This window comes from Cupressus sempervirens, chromosome 2 (assembly GCF_028749045.1).
Source record: "Cupressus sempervirens isolate cs-2001-9-10 chromosome 2, ASM2874904v1, whole genome shotgun sequence".
NCBI classification, from domain to species: Eukaryota; Viridiplantae; Streptophyta; class Pinopsida; order Cupressales; family Cupressaceae; genus Cupressus; species Cupressus sempervirens.
Window position 1 is genome coordinate 453348215 of NC_143119.1, and position 20200 is coordinate 453368414.

At 34.9% G+C, this 20200-nt stretch overlaps 1 protein-coding gene across 3 annotated transcripts in view; it reads left to right on the forward strand.

Moving 5' to 3' along the window:
• Positions 1-7741: 7741 nt before the first annotated feature.
• The window catches only part of LOC149573009 (glutamate receptor 3.3-like), a 145735-nt gene continuing 133276 nt past the window's right edge, over positions 7742-20200 (forward strand). Inside the window, exon 1 of one of the 3 annotated variants that reach the window (XM_089814148.1) lies at positions 7742-8239. In XM_089814148.1, coding sequence (XP_089670274.1) covers positions 8113-8239 — 127 coding nt within the window. In that variant the 5' untranslated portion in view covers positions 7742-8112. The remainder of the gene's footprint in view (positions 8240-20200) is intronic. The other 2 variants (XM_089814150.1, XM_089814149.1) reach the window with 2 other exon arrangements.

Here is a 20200-nt window from a genome sequence, read left to right on the forward strand (position 1 = left end):
AAAGCTTCATGCACACCTTAGAAATTTTCCAGATAGCCATCTTGCACAAGAACTAGTGCACTATGGTTCTTCCATGCGAGGAACATGACCATATTGGAACAAGCGCCAAATGGGGTTGATAAACTTGATCAACCAGATAAGATTAACTACACTTTTCTTCACACTGAGTGCAACAGATAGAAAATGGCTAGATTTACATCGACTGCTCACAAATGACACTTCCCCAAGGATGTTACCAAATATACAACAGATGGACAACATAATCAATAACCCTCATACAGTGGTGTTATACATGCATCATTATTTTACAATATTTCATGAGGAATTCAATGAAAAAATTTTGGGTGCAAAATACTATTGGTATAGATCTGAATGACAAAACAAAGGAAGTGCACCTATGCATGGAGTTATTTGGATAAAATATGCATTAGATATGGATAAACTCGATTGGAATAATGTTGCAAAAATTGAAAGAGCGTGACTCTTTTTTGACAAGTATGTTACTGCCTGGAACCCTTGTAAAGCTTCACTAAGAAATAACACACTTTTCCACAATCCTCTAGATGATCCATGCTTGCTTGACATAGAAGAGATATTATCTGGTGAGCCTACTCATGACTATGAAGAATTGATTAACCAGGTTCAAAGACATACAAAATGCAGACAAGACACATGCTTAAGAAGAAAGGGTACAAAAGTAGAATGTCACTATAGGGCTCCATGGAAAGAACAAGCTATATCTACTCTATCATGTGATGAGGATGGCAAAAAAAAATTGATCCTGCAAGAAATGATGATAGAATTAACATTCATAATCAAGAAATGTCAACAATTTGGAGAGCAAACAATGATTGCCAGCCGGTTATTTCACGGGAGCTTATTCTCAAATACATTGATAAATATGCATCAAAAGTAGGAAGATCATTTGAAATATATATTGATATGTTAAAAAGAATATATTCAACCCAACAACCTAATAACTTAGCTCTTACAACATATAGGAAATTTATGACAGAAGTTGTAGCTGTATGTGACATAGGGACACAAGAAACATGTCACATGCTTCAAAAATTGCTGCTTGTTGTGTGCAATCATCCTTTCACATCCTTGAATGTTGGGTGAAACATGTTTCTATGGATAACAAACACATCAGACACTAATCAAATATATTCTACATACTTGCAAGCATACAACCAATGACCTCCAAAGCTTGAGATGCTACCACTTACTTGAATTTGCACAATCATACACTGATTTTGCAAATCATAGAAATGACAAGTGGAAAGAGAGAAATGTGAAAGCCATTGTTAACATTTGCCCAAAGTTCAAAAATATTCCACATGTCAACTTAAGACCATTTTGAAATTTTCTGTTGGAGTGAGCTTCTCTTGTGAAAACATTTTCGCACTATAGAAAATGACATTGGCTTGACAAAATAAAGAATTACTACAAATTGGACCAACATGAATGTAAATGGATATCATGTTTGGCATGTCAATCACATGTTGGAATGTGAACCAGACTTAGAAGAAGAAGAGGTAGAAGAAGAGCAAGAAATACTATAGATGAATGAATGATGAATGTTGTCACAAATGGGTACCTCACAGAATATTACCCTTGATGAACTTGATATGCTTGGTAGATGTGACTTTGACAACAACAACAAATGAGATAAAATTATTATTCCCCAACATCTACATGAAGTCGCAACATAGTTCATAAATACAAATAAAGAAATTGCACAAGGTGAGAATGTACTATCAGATTACTATATACCGAGCTATCCATTGTCAACAAGTCAAAAGGAAACACCCACAATAATTATGGAACATAAAAAATATCCACCTAGTAAACCTCTTTACATGATCATTCAAGGCACAACTGGTATGAGTAAATCATACTTGATTGATTGCATTAGACATACATTGAACAATAATGGTCAACAATAGAAAGGCCAACTACTGGCACTGGCTCCTATAGGTGTTGCTGCATTCAACATACATGCGTCTACTATACATATGGTGCTCAAGATACCAATTAAACAAATGCAACCCCTATAAGGAAAAGCATTAACCACATTCCAAGAGGACTTTAGAAAATAAGATACATTCTTATTGATGAAGTAAGCTTCATTGGCCCAAAGTTACTACTGAAAATAGATAGTAGACTACGACAAGAATTTCCACAAAAGCAACAACTTTGCTTTGGTGGCCTTTCCATCATCCTCATTGGTGACCACACCCAACTACCCCCTATGATGGACAAGCCTCTATACACATCACATTCTATTTCAATAACACTGTGGGAGCAATTCAAGACAATTATCACATTAGATACAATATTTCGCCTACAAGGCGATGATACATAGAAAGCACAATTTTTTCAACTTTTGTAGAACATACGAAATGCAATACCAACAAGAGAACACTGGGATCTCCTACTCACGTGCACAAACAAACAAATTACATCAGACGAAAGGGATGAATTTGAAAAATCAATACACCTATTTGCTACGAATGATCTTGTCAAACTACACAATTAAAAAATGTTGAAACTATTGAATTGTCCAATTGCAATAAGTATAACAACAAGCACTACAAGCAACAAAAAATATGCAACTATTTATGAACAACTTGAAACTAAATCTTGTTGTGCAAAGGGCAACATATCATGCTCACAAAAAACATATGGACTCAAGTAGGCCTCATAAATGGAGCATTAGGTGAAATAATTGAAATGGTTTACAGTGACAGTTGCAAACGCCCACAATTTCCATTGTACATTGCAACAAGAATTGATAATTACAATGGTCCACCATCGGATAAAAATGATCCAAAAGTAGTACCAATAATTCCTCTAACCTTCGACATGCGAAGGCAAATCTTGTTGACAATGACATGGGCTTTATTTATTCACAAATCCCAAGAGATTACACTACACAAAGCAACAATTGACATTGGTAAATAAGAAAGGCAAGGGCTCACATTCACAACAATATCTAGAGTCATATCATTGGAAGACCTTCACATTCAACCAGATTTTTCCCTTGAAAGGTACTAAAAAATGGAAAATAATGCATACACTTTCATAAGGAAAAGAGAAGAAGCTCGATTACATCAGCTTGCCCTCTCAACAATCAAGGTACACAACAATTTTAGAGCGTCATGCTTTTATTATGACATACGTGTACAATTACGTTTTCTAAAATATTCTAATAAAAAATGGTTCCACCAATGAAATTCAATCTCTTATCCATAGGATCCCAATTCAACATTTCAATGATTGGAAGTTGTACCAGTGGGTGTCTCACGATTATTTGGTAAGTTCAAGAAATCACATCATATTTTATTACATCTTATACCCAATGTTCCATCTAATCAAGCATACATTCTTTAATATTTGGCAGGTAGTTACTCAGTTCTTTTCATAGAGCAAAAGAACAAAATTTAACACACTTGTGCATTTATTATGTCTCCTTACTCACACCATCCAACCAAGATGTTTGGGCAATTAATTGTACATGATATTGGTATTTACTTGCAATCATTTCCTACTTTGCTACAATCTATATTCTGTTTTGTAATCTACTTAAAAAATACAAGGAAGACGTAGAATAGTTCTTCGAAGACAACAACATGTTTCAACATCCTCTCATTTTGACTTCATTTTACTTTTGCTCTTGTTAAATATGATTAATACCATCTCTGTTTTGATACCATGTTGTTTATAACTTTGAAGTTAATGACGATTCACTGCTGGTAAATAAAAGTTCTCTATTGTCCTTTGTGTAACTTGGCTAATTAATTTATTGTGTTGTTTCTTTCAAAATAGATTTGTTATCACTCATAATTTGATTTGACCAAGCTAGTCAACAATGTATCCTTTATTGCATTTGTACATTTCATCATCATTTTTGGTAACCACCTAGATCTATACATAAGCAAACTTGTTAGTCATATAAATGGCCTCTGATACTCTGCTTATCATGAATATCGTCATTGTAAGTGCACATGTATGGTAGTCAAATACAAAGATCAGAGTAAAAGTTTGTTCATTGCTAAGTTGTTTTTAGAATTGACACCATTTCATTTTCTTGGAGGTACACGGTTCTCGTAGTGTGAATATGGACAACCAGTTGTAGTGTGAATATGTACAGGGAGATGTTACATTGCACTTGTTAACACACAGCTGCTTTGCTCTCACTCCATGGCAAATTTCCAACCCTCCATCTAGCAATTAAAGTTGATGTTTCATTTTGAAATGATCCCCAGTAGCAACAAGCAATATTTGGATAAGCACACGCAACCTAGATTTCAGTCCCTTGAGGTCAACATCTTAGCTTTATACTTCTAATAAGCATTTACATAATCCTTTGGCTTTAAATTTAAGGGGAAAAGAAGAAAATGAAGAAAATTTGAAACTGTACAAAATGGTTTTGATGTTGTAGCTTTGCTAAAATTGCAAAGATTTTCTTTGACTTGAGAATCGGGTTAACCCTTGGACCTTTGGGGGGTACAAGTGCTAGTAATAATCAATTATAACAAATTATAATAATTAATCAAAGATTTCAGCCCATCACCTATTAAAAAAAACAAAATAAAAAATAAACACAGAAATATGAATTTGCAAATTTTATCAGGTATTCTCGGTAAGTGACCTCATTATTAGTTCCTGCCTATGGCAGGAATACTTATGCATCCGTTAGGTGCATATAACTTAATTACTTCAACCAATAATATTTTAAAATTAATTCATTTGTAAAGTTTTGTACATGGTTTATTATTTTCATACATTTATAAAATTAGAAAATTACTCATTCTCTAAACTATTATTGGCTGCCATGGAAAAAGGCAAGGAGAAAAATCTTTTTTCCAGATCAAAATTAGAGAAAAATAATGTCACATTATAGACAACTTTTCTTTATCTAGATCATTTTTTGGTTTTTTAAATATTTTTTAGCCCACTGCCACATCTACCACATCTTTTCTTTATCTAGATCATTCTCTGGATTTTTAAAATATTTTTTAGCCCACCGCCAAATCTACCGCCTCTTTTCTTTATCTAGATCATTCTCTGAATTTTAAAAATATTTTTAAGCCCACCGCCACATCTACTGCCTCTTTTCTTTATCTAGATCATTCTCTAGATTTTTTTAATATTTTTTAGCCCACCGCCACATCTACCGCTTCTCTCTTATCAAGCCCTAAACTATATCATTACCGAATTAAGACCTCACCTAGATCATTTTGGATTGCAAAATTTTTAGGCTCTTTGCCGTAGGAAGACCCATCAGTCCCTTGGCTAGAAAGAGCCCAGAGAGAGGAAAAAATATGTGTCTTCACCTTGAAGTTGTACATTAGGATTGAGATTCATACTAGAAATGTAACAGAGGAAATGGTGAGAGTAGAGGTAGAGAAGGGAGAAGTTTGACACTATGATGGGAAAATAGAAATGGAAGAACTGACTATTGGGCTCCATCACACGCACCTTCTATCATCGACAATATAGGCTTTTATGGGCAACCCCATGTTTATTTCTCCTGTCAAAGTTTACTTTGTTGAAACTTTGTGTGTACTCTTGCTTGACTCTGAGCAAAAACTCAGAAAAGAAACTGAATTTTCAACTGTTTGGGTTTGATGAACAATTATTTAGCCTCTTCAGGCAATGATGTTTTTTTTAATCATGTTCATCCGATGAGTGTTTATCTGAGATTGTTTCTAGAATGGTATTTTTTAAAGATCATGTTCATGTGATGAGTCTTTATCTGAGATTGTTAGTTCCTACCTATGGTAGGATACTATTGCATTAGTTGGATGCAATTAAAACTTTATAAACAACCAATCACATCAAAGAAATTTTTTAGCTGACATATATTTACTATAGTTTGAGATTTTATGTACATTTAATGATTTAAACAAAATTATTTTCCTACATTCTCATTGGTTTGTAGAAGAGTAAGGGGTAAAATTCATTTTTATTTAGTAAAAATAAACAAAATTTGTAGCTTTATGATAGCAAATTTTTTTTACAAAATCTTTAGAAATCTATGGAAATTTCTAGAAAACTGTACATAGTCAATACTCGGAAATCTCCAGTTATTTCACTCAATCAATACTCTCAAATCTCCATAAACCTGTCAAAATATCGAGATATCTCTACTCAATCAATATTAGTATTCTGCATTTGCATTTTCCTTCATTTCTCTGTGTTTGCATTTCGCTAAGTTCTGGTCCATGGCTGCAGAGAAGAACATTGTTAGTACAATCGGTGCACAGTCGCCCCTATAATTTTGCCCTCGATGGTACTTGTAGCAACAACAAATTATTGAATGATTCTCCTTTTGATCCAGCTCACAATAACATAAGACTTATTACCTTAAATTTCAAGGAATTGTCAATATTGTGAACCCTAGGTAAATTGGTCGAGGAGTTTGTTCCCAGTCTTCATTTAGCATAGAGATCCCATTCACCATAAGCAGGGAATTTGGATGGTGTAAGCCCATGTCTAGCTAGTCCAATAGAGGAGCAGAAGGCAGGGCCGCAATCCACGTGCATGCAAAATGTCCCAACAGACTTTTTTACTATCTTCTTGTGCATTTAAATATAAGGGCAGATTCCCCCACAATGGCAATAGGGTAACAAGCGGGTCGGCCCATGCCCCCCACCCTACAGGGTTGGGTGGGACTACCATTGCTCCAAAGTTACTTCATTTCTACTATAAATTTACTATAAGAAGATAATAAATATATATCTAATACTTTGGTGATTTCAGAAGTGTTGTCTCAATTTGATTCTCTGTTCGGCTCAACTCACATATGGTCAAATGCCAATTTGTTATGAAGCCCTAATTTTGACTGTTCTGGTTGAGGAGGAGTCCTTTGTATTGACATCTGCCTCGTCAATTTTTGCTTCATGTAGCTCTACCTTAATTGTCCTCTTTTTAGCATTCTATAATAGAACCTTTCTATACTCTGTGGTGGAGATCTTCACAAAGAGAACTAAGCAAAGAGACTCCAAGAATTTGATATAATGTCTTTATCTATTTTAATCTATTGCAGATCTCTCATATTCTCACACATGAATAGCTTGTTGGAAGAGGGAGCTTGGTATAACAACTGGCAATTGTATTTGCTCGTAACTTCCTCTAGCCTTTTCAAAATCCATTTTCTATAGAATATATCGTACAAATTTCTACCTATTTCCTTTATAGCTAAGGATATTGGCAATGTTTTATTCTTCGGTATATAAATCACATTAAATAATCAATAATTTACATTCACATCTATGAATACTCTAATATTAATTTTAATAATATATCAATTTAAAATGATATATATTGAATACAATCTATTATTATTATTATAATATTAGTTAATAAATTTTAATTTCTTAACAAGAATTTTATTTTTCAAATTATTTTAATATTATTTAATATTTAAATTATTTAAAAATAAATTAATTTACATATCAATTTCAATAAACTCAATAACATTTTATTCTTATTTGATTATCTGTTAATTCAATAAATTTAATTAATTAATTAATTAATTAAAGCTATTGATCTTATTAATAAATGGAAATTTTTTATTTTCTCTTCCATTTGTAACTAAATAAAAATTGTCCAACTTTGTTGAGTAACTGAAATCTTAAAAAAATTGTAATATGCGTAATTAATTCAAACATGATCTTATTGGTGTATCCATTGCATATCATAATCTAATTGCTAGTTTTGAAAAAAAATTATATTAAAGTTTCTCCAACCTTGCCAAATCATATAATTACATGTCTCTCTACCCATTTAAACTCTACTCACATCTATCGTTTTTCATTTCCACATCTATACTGCAGGCAGGAACTTTGACGCTTTGTGTCTCTTGTTTGGCTCTGAAACTACAGCTCAATGCACTTTTAAAAAAATAAAAAAATAAAAGGAGAATAGATTTTTATAGCCTGTAATTATGGGATGGGATAACAGTTGATGAAGAATAGCTCAATCCGAAGTCACAATTAAAGAAACGAAGATTCCACAGTCTCTTGGTTGCGGAATACCTAGAAGACTTTGGCAGGCTGAAGTGTGAATTTTAAGCGTTACGATTTGTGCACTTTTTGAAAAATGGATTATCTTGAGCTTCAAACAATTCCTTTTCCTCCGACTTTAGCAATGTTTAAGTTTTGTCGTCTGCTGAGGAAACGAACAAGGAAGGAAGCATTATTACATCCCGCCATTCATCGCTACTCAGGTACAATTGTCTTTATTTTTTTGGCAGTTTCAATTTTTCTTGGCTGGCACTATGCAGTCGTTGAATCAAAATACCCGCCATAATTTCACTAATAACTATTACGCCTGGAATACAAGCTTGCTTTTTGGTTTAATAAAAAATAAAATTTAGGTGTCCAGATTTGAATTTTAAATCAAGGAAATGGACAAGGTTTTATCAAACAAATAAAAAGTAAAACTTAAAACTTAACAGGATTTTTCCTGTCAAAAATTAAGACCAACACATCTCAACTAATATGTGCTTTAGTGATAGAGATGCATCCTATAAAAATCCAGTCAAGCCTATACCTTCGAAATAGATGAATAAAAACGGAAATCACAACAAGTTGGATAGATAAAAAGTAAAACTAGGCTAACATAGCCCTTCAATATTAATGTTTTAAACCTTTAATCAGTCCAAGAAATAAAAATCATCCGAAAGGATTACATTGGAGAGAGTTATCCTATACTATAACCTCAAGCGAGCTGTAACTTCTCGGCCATCTGCAAATGTAGTGTGGCTACCCAAGGTTCTCAACAGGCCTCTGGGAGAACCTTATGGAAGTTTTAGGCAAGTCCCCTATCATCATAGACTGGGTAAGCTCCAGCGAGAAATGAATGGTATGAAGTATCAAGCTCCTTTGAAACTTTCTAGGGTTGAGACCATATCTATGAAAATTCTCAACATAGGCAATAAACACAAACAAATTGCTTCGATACACAAACATAAATCTTTTATTCAATTTTCAATACAGATTATATGATGCACCTCAATATTGAGTTCTGCATACATTTCTTCTCAATACTAAACAACCTTGTGTTTCAAACAGCAATTGGAACTTTTTGTAGAGGTTGCAATCTCTAAACAAGCAGTTTTTCAGCTCCAAATATTATCAGTTTTCCTTTTCATGCATTTAAATTTTAGCATGTAGTGAGGATTACTAGGCTAGGGTCTTCCGAAAACTATTTACTTGCAAACTGTGGACTGTGTTGCATGGGGTTGTACAGAAGCACCACTTATCGACATAATCCCATTTTATGGTGGGTGAAACCATTAAATGGTCCTTTCATTGTGCAACATTACCATCACTGTAGTCTTATGGATTTTCCACGGAGAAGACTCCATCTATCAGATTACATGACTACTTTCAATTGGTAATCACAAGCAATCATTAGGAACCTGCATCAAACATTTAAACCTTGTTTGACCACTACTCATGTTTACGTGCAAACATTTAGGCTTGTACAACTATTTGAGCACATTTGTAACCTTTTCCTAGTTGGATTCATCAATCCATCCATAATTAATCTACATGCAATCTTTGTTTGTTTGTGCATTCCACTCTCTAGTCCAACTTAATTGTTGATCCCTAAACCATGTTGTCTATTAGTGTCAAACACTTAGTCATTCAGAAGGCATGATTATTTGGTCATCACTATGACTAAGTCATCCTATATAGGTTGAGCTAAGGAATAAAGACTTGTACATATTCCAAGTCATGTGCCGAGTAGTATTTACTGCCGAGTGAGCTAATGGTCGCTGAATACTCTAGTGGATGCTGAGTTAGTCAGAGATATTAGTGAAAGCCAAGTGATATAGAGGTTGGGTTATTCATTCTATGCTGAGCATAGTTAAGGCCAAGGGACAGCTCGAAGAAAGAATTTGTGCTGAGTGCCAGTGTGATGTAAGTGCTTAGTAACATAGTTTCACATATTTGTTTGGAATGACACAAAATCTTATGTTAACCGTTTTTATCGAGCTGGAAGCATGTTTTGAAGCTCGAGGAGGTAATTAAGGAGATGATTATGTGTTCAAAGGAAGATCATAAATCCCTAGGTAAGGGAATCCACCAATCAGAAAAATGCAAGGACTAAACGACAAAAGAATTGATTCTAGATTGTTGATTTCGATCTAGAAGGTTCACCCAATCATCTATTTAAGGAGGGTTTATGAATGAGTGTATGGGCGCATGTGTGTGAAGATTTAGTTTGCATGCAAATTTTTGGAGGTGAATAAGAGAGTGAAGGGTTTTGAGTAGAGACAAAGGAGATCTATCACAGTAAGGTGATATTATATTGCATAGAGGAGATCTGTTACCAAGGATTGAAGTGCTAATTGAAGGATCAGGTAGTGGACATTTTAACAGGTGTTTCAGGGTTTATATCTCTTAACAGAGTAGCTTTAACAGGCTTATGTAAATATCCTAATTGAGTACTCACTTCATTGTGATTTAAAATCCTTTAACCAAGGTAGAACCTAGCAGTTCTTTTAGCTTTTAACAGGGCAAACCCTTCATAGGGTAGATCATCAGAAGTGATCAAATCATTGTAGCCTTAACTGACACAACTTTATTGCTACAGTACTGAAGATCTTGTAGGTGCCATCCCCGCAGTTTTATCTTCACCTTGGAGGGTTTCTATGTTACCAAATATGTGTGTTAATGTGTAATGTGTTTATGAGTTTACATTTATGCAGTTAGAAGGTAGATGTGATATTGTGTTGATGTGAATGGTTTCATTGATATGAGATGAATGTTTAAATGAGGGTTTTATGTGGTGATATCAAATATGTTTCCTATTGAAGTGAAGAAGTTTTATAGATCCTAATTCACCCTCTCTCAGTCTCACACTTTCCGTATTAGATTTCCAACAATTGGTATCAGAGCCGTGTGCTCTTGACATAAGTCTAACCACCTGGGAGTTAAAGATCTTGAAGATGAAAGCCTACAAACTGGGAAAGATCATTGAGAACTAGAAGATAGATGTTCAACTTGCATATGAACAAGTGAAGGTCACAAAGGAAATATTAAGGCAATCCTTGAAGAGAAGGAAAGAGATGACTATTCAACAAAATGACACCCTATACAAAGAAGAGATTGTTGAAGAACTATTTGATGAAGGAAGATCTAGTGAATTTGATGCAACAATTGTAGATCTGTTAAAGAGGAACAATACCCTGAATAAGTCAGAGCATTGAAAAGAGAACATGAAATTCAAGTAGTAAGGCTATGTGAAGTGACTGAACAAAAGAGAAAAGCCGAGGAAGATAAAGCAAAGATTGAAGATGACAAGGCAATGGCTGATGAAGACAAGACAACTGGTTAGAAGACTTGATGAAAGAATCAAAGAAGTACAAAAGCTAACACATAATTAGTTTAATATGCTCAATCAGTTACTAAGTCCAAATCATGAGATTGCAAGAAAGGATTTGGAGATTACAAATATGAAATCTAAGAATGATAGTCTGACAAATGAGTTGAAAGCTGAAAATAAATTTGTTGAGAGGTTGAATAAACCTAAAGAGGCTATGAGATTTCTGAATGAACACATGAATGCACCAAGGAGACCCCATGACACCTCTAGACTAGGCTATGCTGAGTTTATACTAAGTGCCGAGCAAGGAGAATCATCAAGACAAGGAGAACAAAGGAATGCAAATACAAAGCCAAAGAACATGAAGCCTACATGCTATCACTATGAAAAACCAGGTCATACAACAAACATTTGTAGGCATAAGATTGGTAGGTCAAATCCTAAACCTAAATTTAATGGTTATTGCTTTACTTGCAACAAACAAGGTCATCAAGCACATGAGTGTAGATCAAAGGTCAATAAAGCACCAACTACTTCTAGATTTGAAGGCTACTGTTATACATGTCAGAAGTATGGTCATAAGTCACAAGATTGCAGATCTAAGGCAGAGAACAATTGGGCACCGGTCAAGGCAAAGCACCTAAGCAAGGTAATACCATAAATTGGGATTGCAATACTTGGGTAAATTGTCAATATTGTGGAAAGTATGGACACATTGCAGCAAATTGTGCTAGGATACATCTCAGAAGAAGATCTAGTAACTGGAGGAATTTTGGACCAGTATGTTTCAATTGTCAAAAGGTCGATCATCTAAGTAAGGGCTATATGAACCAAGCACCAACACCAAATGTTGAGGTAAACAATGGAAAGGCAAAGGTCAATGCTGAAGAAGTAAGGAGTGAAATAAATTAGACACGAAGAAAGAAGTCAGATGAAGGCAATAGTGCAAATGGAGAAGTTGTGATCATTGAATCCAATGGATTAGGTGATTTCCCCACCTCAAACTAAATGGCAAAGTATGTATGGAACTACATTTCAAATTTCTATATCATACATTAGTTCCTAATACTGTATGTATGGAAGTCCAAATCAACATGATTGAAGATGCATCAGGATAAATGTTAATGCTTGAGTTAAGATGAGTTTTTGTACCGAGTTGAAAATTTGGTAGAGACCGAGTGCTAGTTGTGTATTTCAATATGAACCGAGTCTCAATATTGACTGAGCAAAGTTGAAGGATGTGTATCTGTTGAGTTCTAGTGAGTAAGCCAAGACAGTTGTAATGCACCAAATATATATCTATAATTAGTACAAAGTATTTAATGGAAGCTCAATTCGATTGTTTGAAGCTATATAGTGGATTTTTGAAGTTCATTTTGACTTACAAGGTTTTCGAGTTTATAGAGCGAAGAATTTAGGCAATTTGCAGAGTGATTTGTGTGAGTTTGTGTCATTGGCTTAACGAGTAAGTTGTGCAAAGTTGTTTGAGCCGAGTTGTAAAGTTGTTTGAGTTTGAAACCCTAGATTGTGACAATGGCATCATTTGCATTTGCAAGTGAGAAGAGTGAAGCATTGAGGGATAAAAATGCTCAAATCATATTGATGCATGCCCTCCACCTAAGTTTAAAGCATAACTTGACATTGCGTTAACAAGTGATTTGTTAGGAGCATTATTTGTGATTCCACCCAGAGTGATTATGGTTCATGATGTTAGATCGTATTATATGTGCAAGATCAAAGAGGGTCGATTTTGAGCTAAGAAATGCCTATGACAAGTTGTGTGAAAATGGGATATTGAAAGATGAGAACAAGGTCGTGGCCGAGAAAGGGTTAACTCGTGCTCTAGTGTTTCTAAAAGTGTTTAAAGTTGAATGGATAAAGATCGTGCTGAGCAAGGTACATGACATGAAATTATGGTTGGAGAATGGACTAGTCAGAATATTGGTTACCCTGTTTTGGACCGAGTGAAGAGTGTTCGATGCCAAGCAAGGGATATGATTGAAAGTCGAAGGCAAAGTGGAATGGCCGAGGTATGTCAATCAACATTATTGAGGATCCTGTGATTGAGTTTGTAGTTTGGGTGACCGCTCATAAGTTTTATCAGTCGAGTCGACTGAACAGTGTACCATGTGTAGCTGTTGACATGGGCTATAAACTTCTGAAGAAGGACCATAGTAATGATTTGGCCGAGTTCCAACTCATCCAACTTGCAGAGAACCTTGGAGTGATAAGGAAGGCGAAGAATACATCTTGTAAGTTTGGTTCTCTTATTATATGCATATTTTTCTATGTACATAATTCATTTCTTACTGTTGGAGATGTTTGGGATAAGACCAGACCAGTGACCGAGCAAATAAATGAGTACATCAATTAGATAGGTGAGAATTTTGAAACCATAATGGATGGATACTTTGAGGACTTCAAGAGGAAGATGAAGAACAAATTCAGAATACCTAAAGCGATCGTTGATTGGTACTATGATTTCTTGTTGATACAAATTATACATATGTATAGGCTGTTATACCTAGGGTGGCATGGCTAAGACCTATGCATTATGAAGTAAATGTTGATGAAGTGTTAGCCGCCATCACAACTTTGTTAGCTGAGGAGATTGACAAGAATGCCGAACCCTTCAACACATATGAGATTGCTAAAATCAAGATGATGATGCAAACCAATGTCCCTAAGATGGACAAAAAAAGAAAGATGATGATCCAATACTTGGAAGGCAAACTTGGAGAGGCACCATTGTAGATTGTTGAAGGAAAAGACGAAGATCTCAATAGTGATGAAGGTGATGGTGAAGAAGAACATGAAGGCAAAGGCAAAGAGCTAGTTGTTGCCGAGCCTTAGGCAACCAAAGGGAAGGAAATTGTTGTGGTTGAGCCTAAGTTGAAGAAGAGCTTGAAGAAAGTGACAATCCATCCTACTACCACACCACAAAGGGTCATTAGGTAGAGATCCAAGGTGACAAGTCCTATAGCTGTCGAGCCACTGAAGAAAGGGATTGTTAAGATCGCAAGGCCGATTAAGGGAAGATGTCCTAGAAATAGGACATCAGATCAAAAGAGGCCGAGCAAGGCTAACAATAGAAGAAGCCGAGGAGAAAGTTGGTTGTTAAATCAAATGATGATGAGGAAGATGAGGCTGAAAGGACCGAGTCAGATGACTTGAGTCAATTTCAAATTGTACCAAGAAAAGAGCCACAAAATATTGATAAGGTATGTGAGAATTTGAGAAGTTCAGCAGGATTAGTTGGTTTTAAATATATTATGATACTTTAGAAAAGATTGATAAGGAAAAAGTAGAACAAACAATTATTGACATGATGGTGAATTTTAAATATACACCAATCGAGTTAGTTAAGGAATTACCAGAAGAGTTGTCTAACAAGATAGATGCAAAATGGAAATGGGCTTTGACTACTGAAAGACAAATGAGAGAGTTTACATTAGCCCAAGTGATGCTTGATTTAGGAAAACATCATATGTCAATAGCCATGAAGGACTATGCAAAGAAGTTTGTGCCAAAGAGAAGGGCATATAAAATTTTGAGAAATAAAATTAAAGAGGTTGTCCAAGAAAGCGAAATAGTATGGAAGAAAGTCTTTGGACTGATGCCTGCAGATGAAGAGAAAGAAGAAAAGGAAGAAAATGATGCAGGAGGAGTTGAGTTGGATAATAAAGAAGATATTTATGACGATGCCGAGCAATTAGTTGAGACTATTCATAAGATGGAATAAGAGAGTGTGAAGCAGATTGAGGTAGTCACCATTGAGGATGAAACTCTAGATACTACAATGCCTGATGTGACTACTGCCGATCAAGAGCCAAAGAAGACCATGTTTGCCAAGCCAAAAAAGGAGCAAACTCCTAAATCTATTAAAGATACATTGATGGACACCAATCTAGTGATTGTACAGATCAAGGAATATCCAAAGATCGGTGATCAACAACAATCTCAGCAGGTAACAGTAAGTCTAATTGATTCATCTAAAGTTACCAATGAAACTAATGATCAAATGTCAGATGAAGCAAAAGGTGATGTTGTTGTTGCCTAGCAGCAAAGTCAAAAGGAACAAAAGGTGATGTTGCACATGAAGAGAGAGTTTGGGTAAAGAGTCAACTCAAACTGAGGGAGAAAAGGAGATAGTGCAGCCGAGTTCCACTAGTGAACTTGCATCGACCAAGGAACAGAGACCAGTAGAGGAGCCAAAAGGTGCTGAGGGTACACAAGCAATTGTTTACAAGCCAAGTCTAGAGCTCCAAACTCAAAGTGTACAGTTATCATTGCTGAGCTCTAGTACTTTAGATTCTAAAGGAAGGAGGATTAAGAAAAAGGCTTAGTCACCTGGGAAACTAATGACATTAGATGAAGTTATTGTGATTCCTAATTGGGACACTAATAACTTAACATATGAGCAAATGATAACCTTGCAAGATTTATTGACAAGGAAGACAAGACAAGAAGAGCTAAGAAGAGAGCAACAACAAAAACAAGTATTACATGAGATTGAGGATATTTTCCTCGAAGCTTTTGATGTGGAAAACCTTAATGAAAAATCTTCTATTATAGCTTAGTTCAGATTGTGGAGAAGGTCAATGACACAGACATTGATGCAGATGAGAAGTTAATGCAATGGATTGCAAGGAAATTTGAGAAGAAAGTTATAGAAAAAATTTCTACTGAAATTGCATTAAGGCAACATCTTACAAACCTTGTAAATAATGTAGAAGAAGTTGTTAAGAGTATTCATTCTTTGTACAAAAAGTTACGTGATGTTACTTATTTTACTAAGGCAAATCAAGAGGTTATAGATAAGCTTCTAACCAATTTACAATATTTAGGAAACACATTGAGCATGGACGCAAGTACAAGCTCATTTCATTTTAATAAGTTAACATTTGCCCAATCAAGGTGAGCCAAGTTGATGGCTGAGGATGGGAGAATAAGGGCTAATCTTATTTCTATTCAGACAATGTTGATATCTCACTTGGAGGTTATGCAGAGAGAGCTTTAATTAACAAAGGAGGTTGTGCAAAGAGATCCAAATCTCTCAACTGCTGATAATTTAGTGGATCTAGCTGCTACACTAGAAATAACGATTCAAATTTTGGAATTTGTACGGAGAAGTTGGGATCATGCTCTAGCCATGATCTTATAGCTTCACAAACCATTTTTGGACAAGTATGGTTTGATCCCTACACCCTTGAAGCCATACATGACAAAAACAAGGGGGAATGAACAAAGTGATCAAGGGAAAAAATGCAGAATAAAGGGGGAAATCGAGAAGAGAATAGAACAGTTTATAAATTTTGAAAATTTGAAGTTTTGAACATGTATATACTAAGTGCAGAATCATAACATGACTGAAATACCGAGCCATGGTATGGAATATATTCTAAGGGCGAGTACTTGTATTTCAATTTTGTATTGAACAATTTTGACATTTCATGACGAAGTGTTTTTGCCACTAATGTCAAAGGGGGAGATTGTTGATCCCTAAGCAATGTTGTCTATTAGTGTCAAACACTTAGTCATTCACAAGGCAGGATTATTCAGTCATCACTGCGATCGAGTCATCTTATATAGGCCAAACTAAGGAATGAAGACTTGTACATATTCCAAGTCATGTTCCGAGCAGTAGTTACTACCGAGCGAGCTAATGGTCGCCCAATACTCCATTAAATGCCGAGTTAGTTAAGAGATATCAATGAGCGCCGAGTGATATAGAGGTCGAGTTATTCAGTTCATGCCAAGTACAGTTAAGGCCGAGGGACAACAGGAAGAAATAGTTTATGCCGAGCGCTAGTGTGATGTACGTGCCAAGTAACACAGTTTCACATATTTGTTTGGAATGACACAAAATCTTATGTAAACCATTTTTGTCGAGCTAGAAGTATGTTTTGAAGCTTGAGGAGGTAATTAAGGAGATGATTATGCGTTCAAAGCAAGATCATTAATCCCTAGGTAAGGGAATCCACCAATCAAAAAAATGCAAGGACTAAATGACAAAAGGATTGATCCTAGATCGTTGATTTGGATTTAGAAGGTTCACCCAATCCTCTATTTAAGGAGGGTTTATGACCTAAATCATAATGAATGAGTGTATGGGCGCGTGTGTGTGAAGATTCAGTTTGCATGCAAAGTTTTGGAGGTAAATCAAAGTGTAGAGATCGAGCAATTCAGTGAAGAGTTTTGAGTAGAGACAAAGGAGATCTATCACAGTAAGGCGATATTATATTGCATAGAGGAGATTTGTTACCAAGCATTGAAGTGCTAAGTGAAGGATCAAGTACTGAACATTTTAACAGGTGTTTTAGGGCTTTAATCTCTTAACAGAGTAGCTTTAACAGGCTTATGTAAATCTCCTAACCGAGTACTCACTTCATTGTGATATCAAATCCTTTAACCAAGGTAGAACCTAGCAATTCTTTTAGCCTTTAACAGGGCAGACCCTTCATAGGGTAGATCATCAGAAGTGATCGAATCATTGATGCTTAATAGACACAACTTTGTTGCTGCAGTAGTGAAGATTTTATTGGTGTCATCCCTGCTGCAGTTTTACCTTCACCTTGGATGATTTCTACATTACCAAATCTGTGTGTTAATGTGTGATGTGTCTATGAGTTTACATTTATGCAGTTAGAAGGTAGATCTGATATTCTATTGATGTGAATGGTTTCATTGATATGAGATGAATGTTTAAATGAGGGTTTTATGTGGTGATATCAAATATGTTTCATATCAAAGTGAAGAAGTTTTATAGATCGTGATTCACCCCCCCTCTCAGTCTCACACTTTCCCTATTAGATTTCCAACAATAACTTTTTATAGTGATTCTTCAATCCAAAACTAGAACAAGGATAATTATCCCAGCACTTTTTCATTTTTATGCATTTCCTTGTGATAATAAGAACATCGAATAAACTACATTCCATGAGATGGCTTGCATGAACCTGTGGCATTAATAAGATCATTTTCAGTTTGCTTACTATATGCAAGGCCTTCTTACTATATGCGAGGCCTTCATTATTTGGTCTCAAAATTAGGCTGAATGGACATTCTAATTTGACCACTACTCATGTTTACGTGCAAACATTTAGGCTTGCACAACTATTTGAGCACATTTGTAACCTTTTCCTAGTGATAATAAGAACATCGAATAGACTACATTCCATGAGATGGCTTGTATGAAACTGTAGCATTAATAAGATCATTTTCAATTCTCTTACTATATGTGAGGCCTTCATTATTTGGTCTCAAATTAGGCTGAATGGACATTCTAGTTTGACCACTCCTCATGTTTACGTGCAAACATTTAGGCTTGTACAACTATTTGAGCACATTTGTAACCTTTTCCTAGTTGGATTCATCAATCTATCCATAATTAATCTGCATGCAATCTTCCTTTGTTTGTGCATTCCACTCTCTAGTCCAACATAACTTTTTAAAGTGATTCTTCAGTCCAAAACTAGAACAAGGATAATTATCCCAACACTTCTCCTTTTTATGCATTTCCTTGTGATAATAAGAACATCAAATAAACTACAGTCCATGAGATGGCTTGCATGAACCTGTAGCATTAATAAGATCATTTTCAGTTCTCTTACTATATGCGAGGCCTTTATTCTTTGGTATCAAAATTAGGCTGAATGGACGTTCTAATTTCTTGCCCATGCTTTCCTAATCCTCTTCATTCATATCCCATTCTTTTCATGAGTTTGAAACCGGTATTTTTCAAATTATCCTTTGTTTTTAACATCACAACTCACAAGATTTATATATTAAAACACATCCTTAACTTGAACCTTATACTCTTGATCATGTAATGTTCCCTTCTGTGATATACTTGGTTTTTGCCACAAAAAATAGCGATTTGAACAATACAATCTATTTACAAGAGTATTTTTTCACTAAATTATACAATAGCAGTTGAATTGAGGAACACTAATCAATTAACATGAAACACAATGATAATGAAGATTCCTATTGTAAATAACATCTCTTAGGTGCACCCTATAGCTTATTCTTTAAACCAACCTCATTCAAAACTTGAGGGGAAAGCAGGATAGGACGTTGTGAAACACTACTCCACAACTAGGCTTAAAAAGACTGAATAACCAAGTCAAGCCGACCCCTTGATCTTCAAGTAATCCAAGTCAATGGGTGGTCTACTTAAATGAAGGAACTTGTGCTCCTAGATTTCTCTATTGTGTATCCTCACCACTTGCTAATATGATTGTTCTATAAAAATCAAATGAATGATTAGTAATCTAAGATTCTTGATGGATTGACAGGTCAATTAAATAAATTGATGTGTTCATTATTTCACAAATTAATAAATATTGGATTCAAACATGTGGCATAACAATTATGTGATGTATTATGATAATAGATAGTTTCTATTTCTATTTAATGGTTATCTATTGTAATCTACTGTAAATATTAGAATCTTTCTAATATTTAGTTAGCTTTTAATTAGTTGTTAGTTATCTGTTAGCTAGAATAAAATGTTTCTATTTTTGAAGATGATTTCCTAAGGAAACATCATTTATTCATTTGTATATATCGACCATTTGATCTTTGTTTATATCAAGCAAGTATTTTACCAATTACTTTCCATAATATGGTATTAGAGCAAGGTTAAAATTTTCTTCTAAAAAATTTGTAATTTCTTTTTTCAAATTATTTGCTTTAATATTCTTCGAAATTAAGTTTTCAAAATACCTTGTGGGTAGGAAAAATCGACTATTATAGAACCCGAATAAGGTTTCTCAACGCCGTTTTTCTTTGCAAATCCCAACCATTGCTGGTTGTTTTTGGTCTGCAACATGTTTTTGGTTACTGG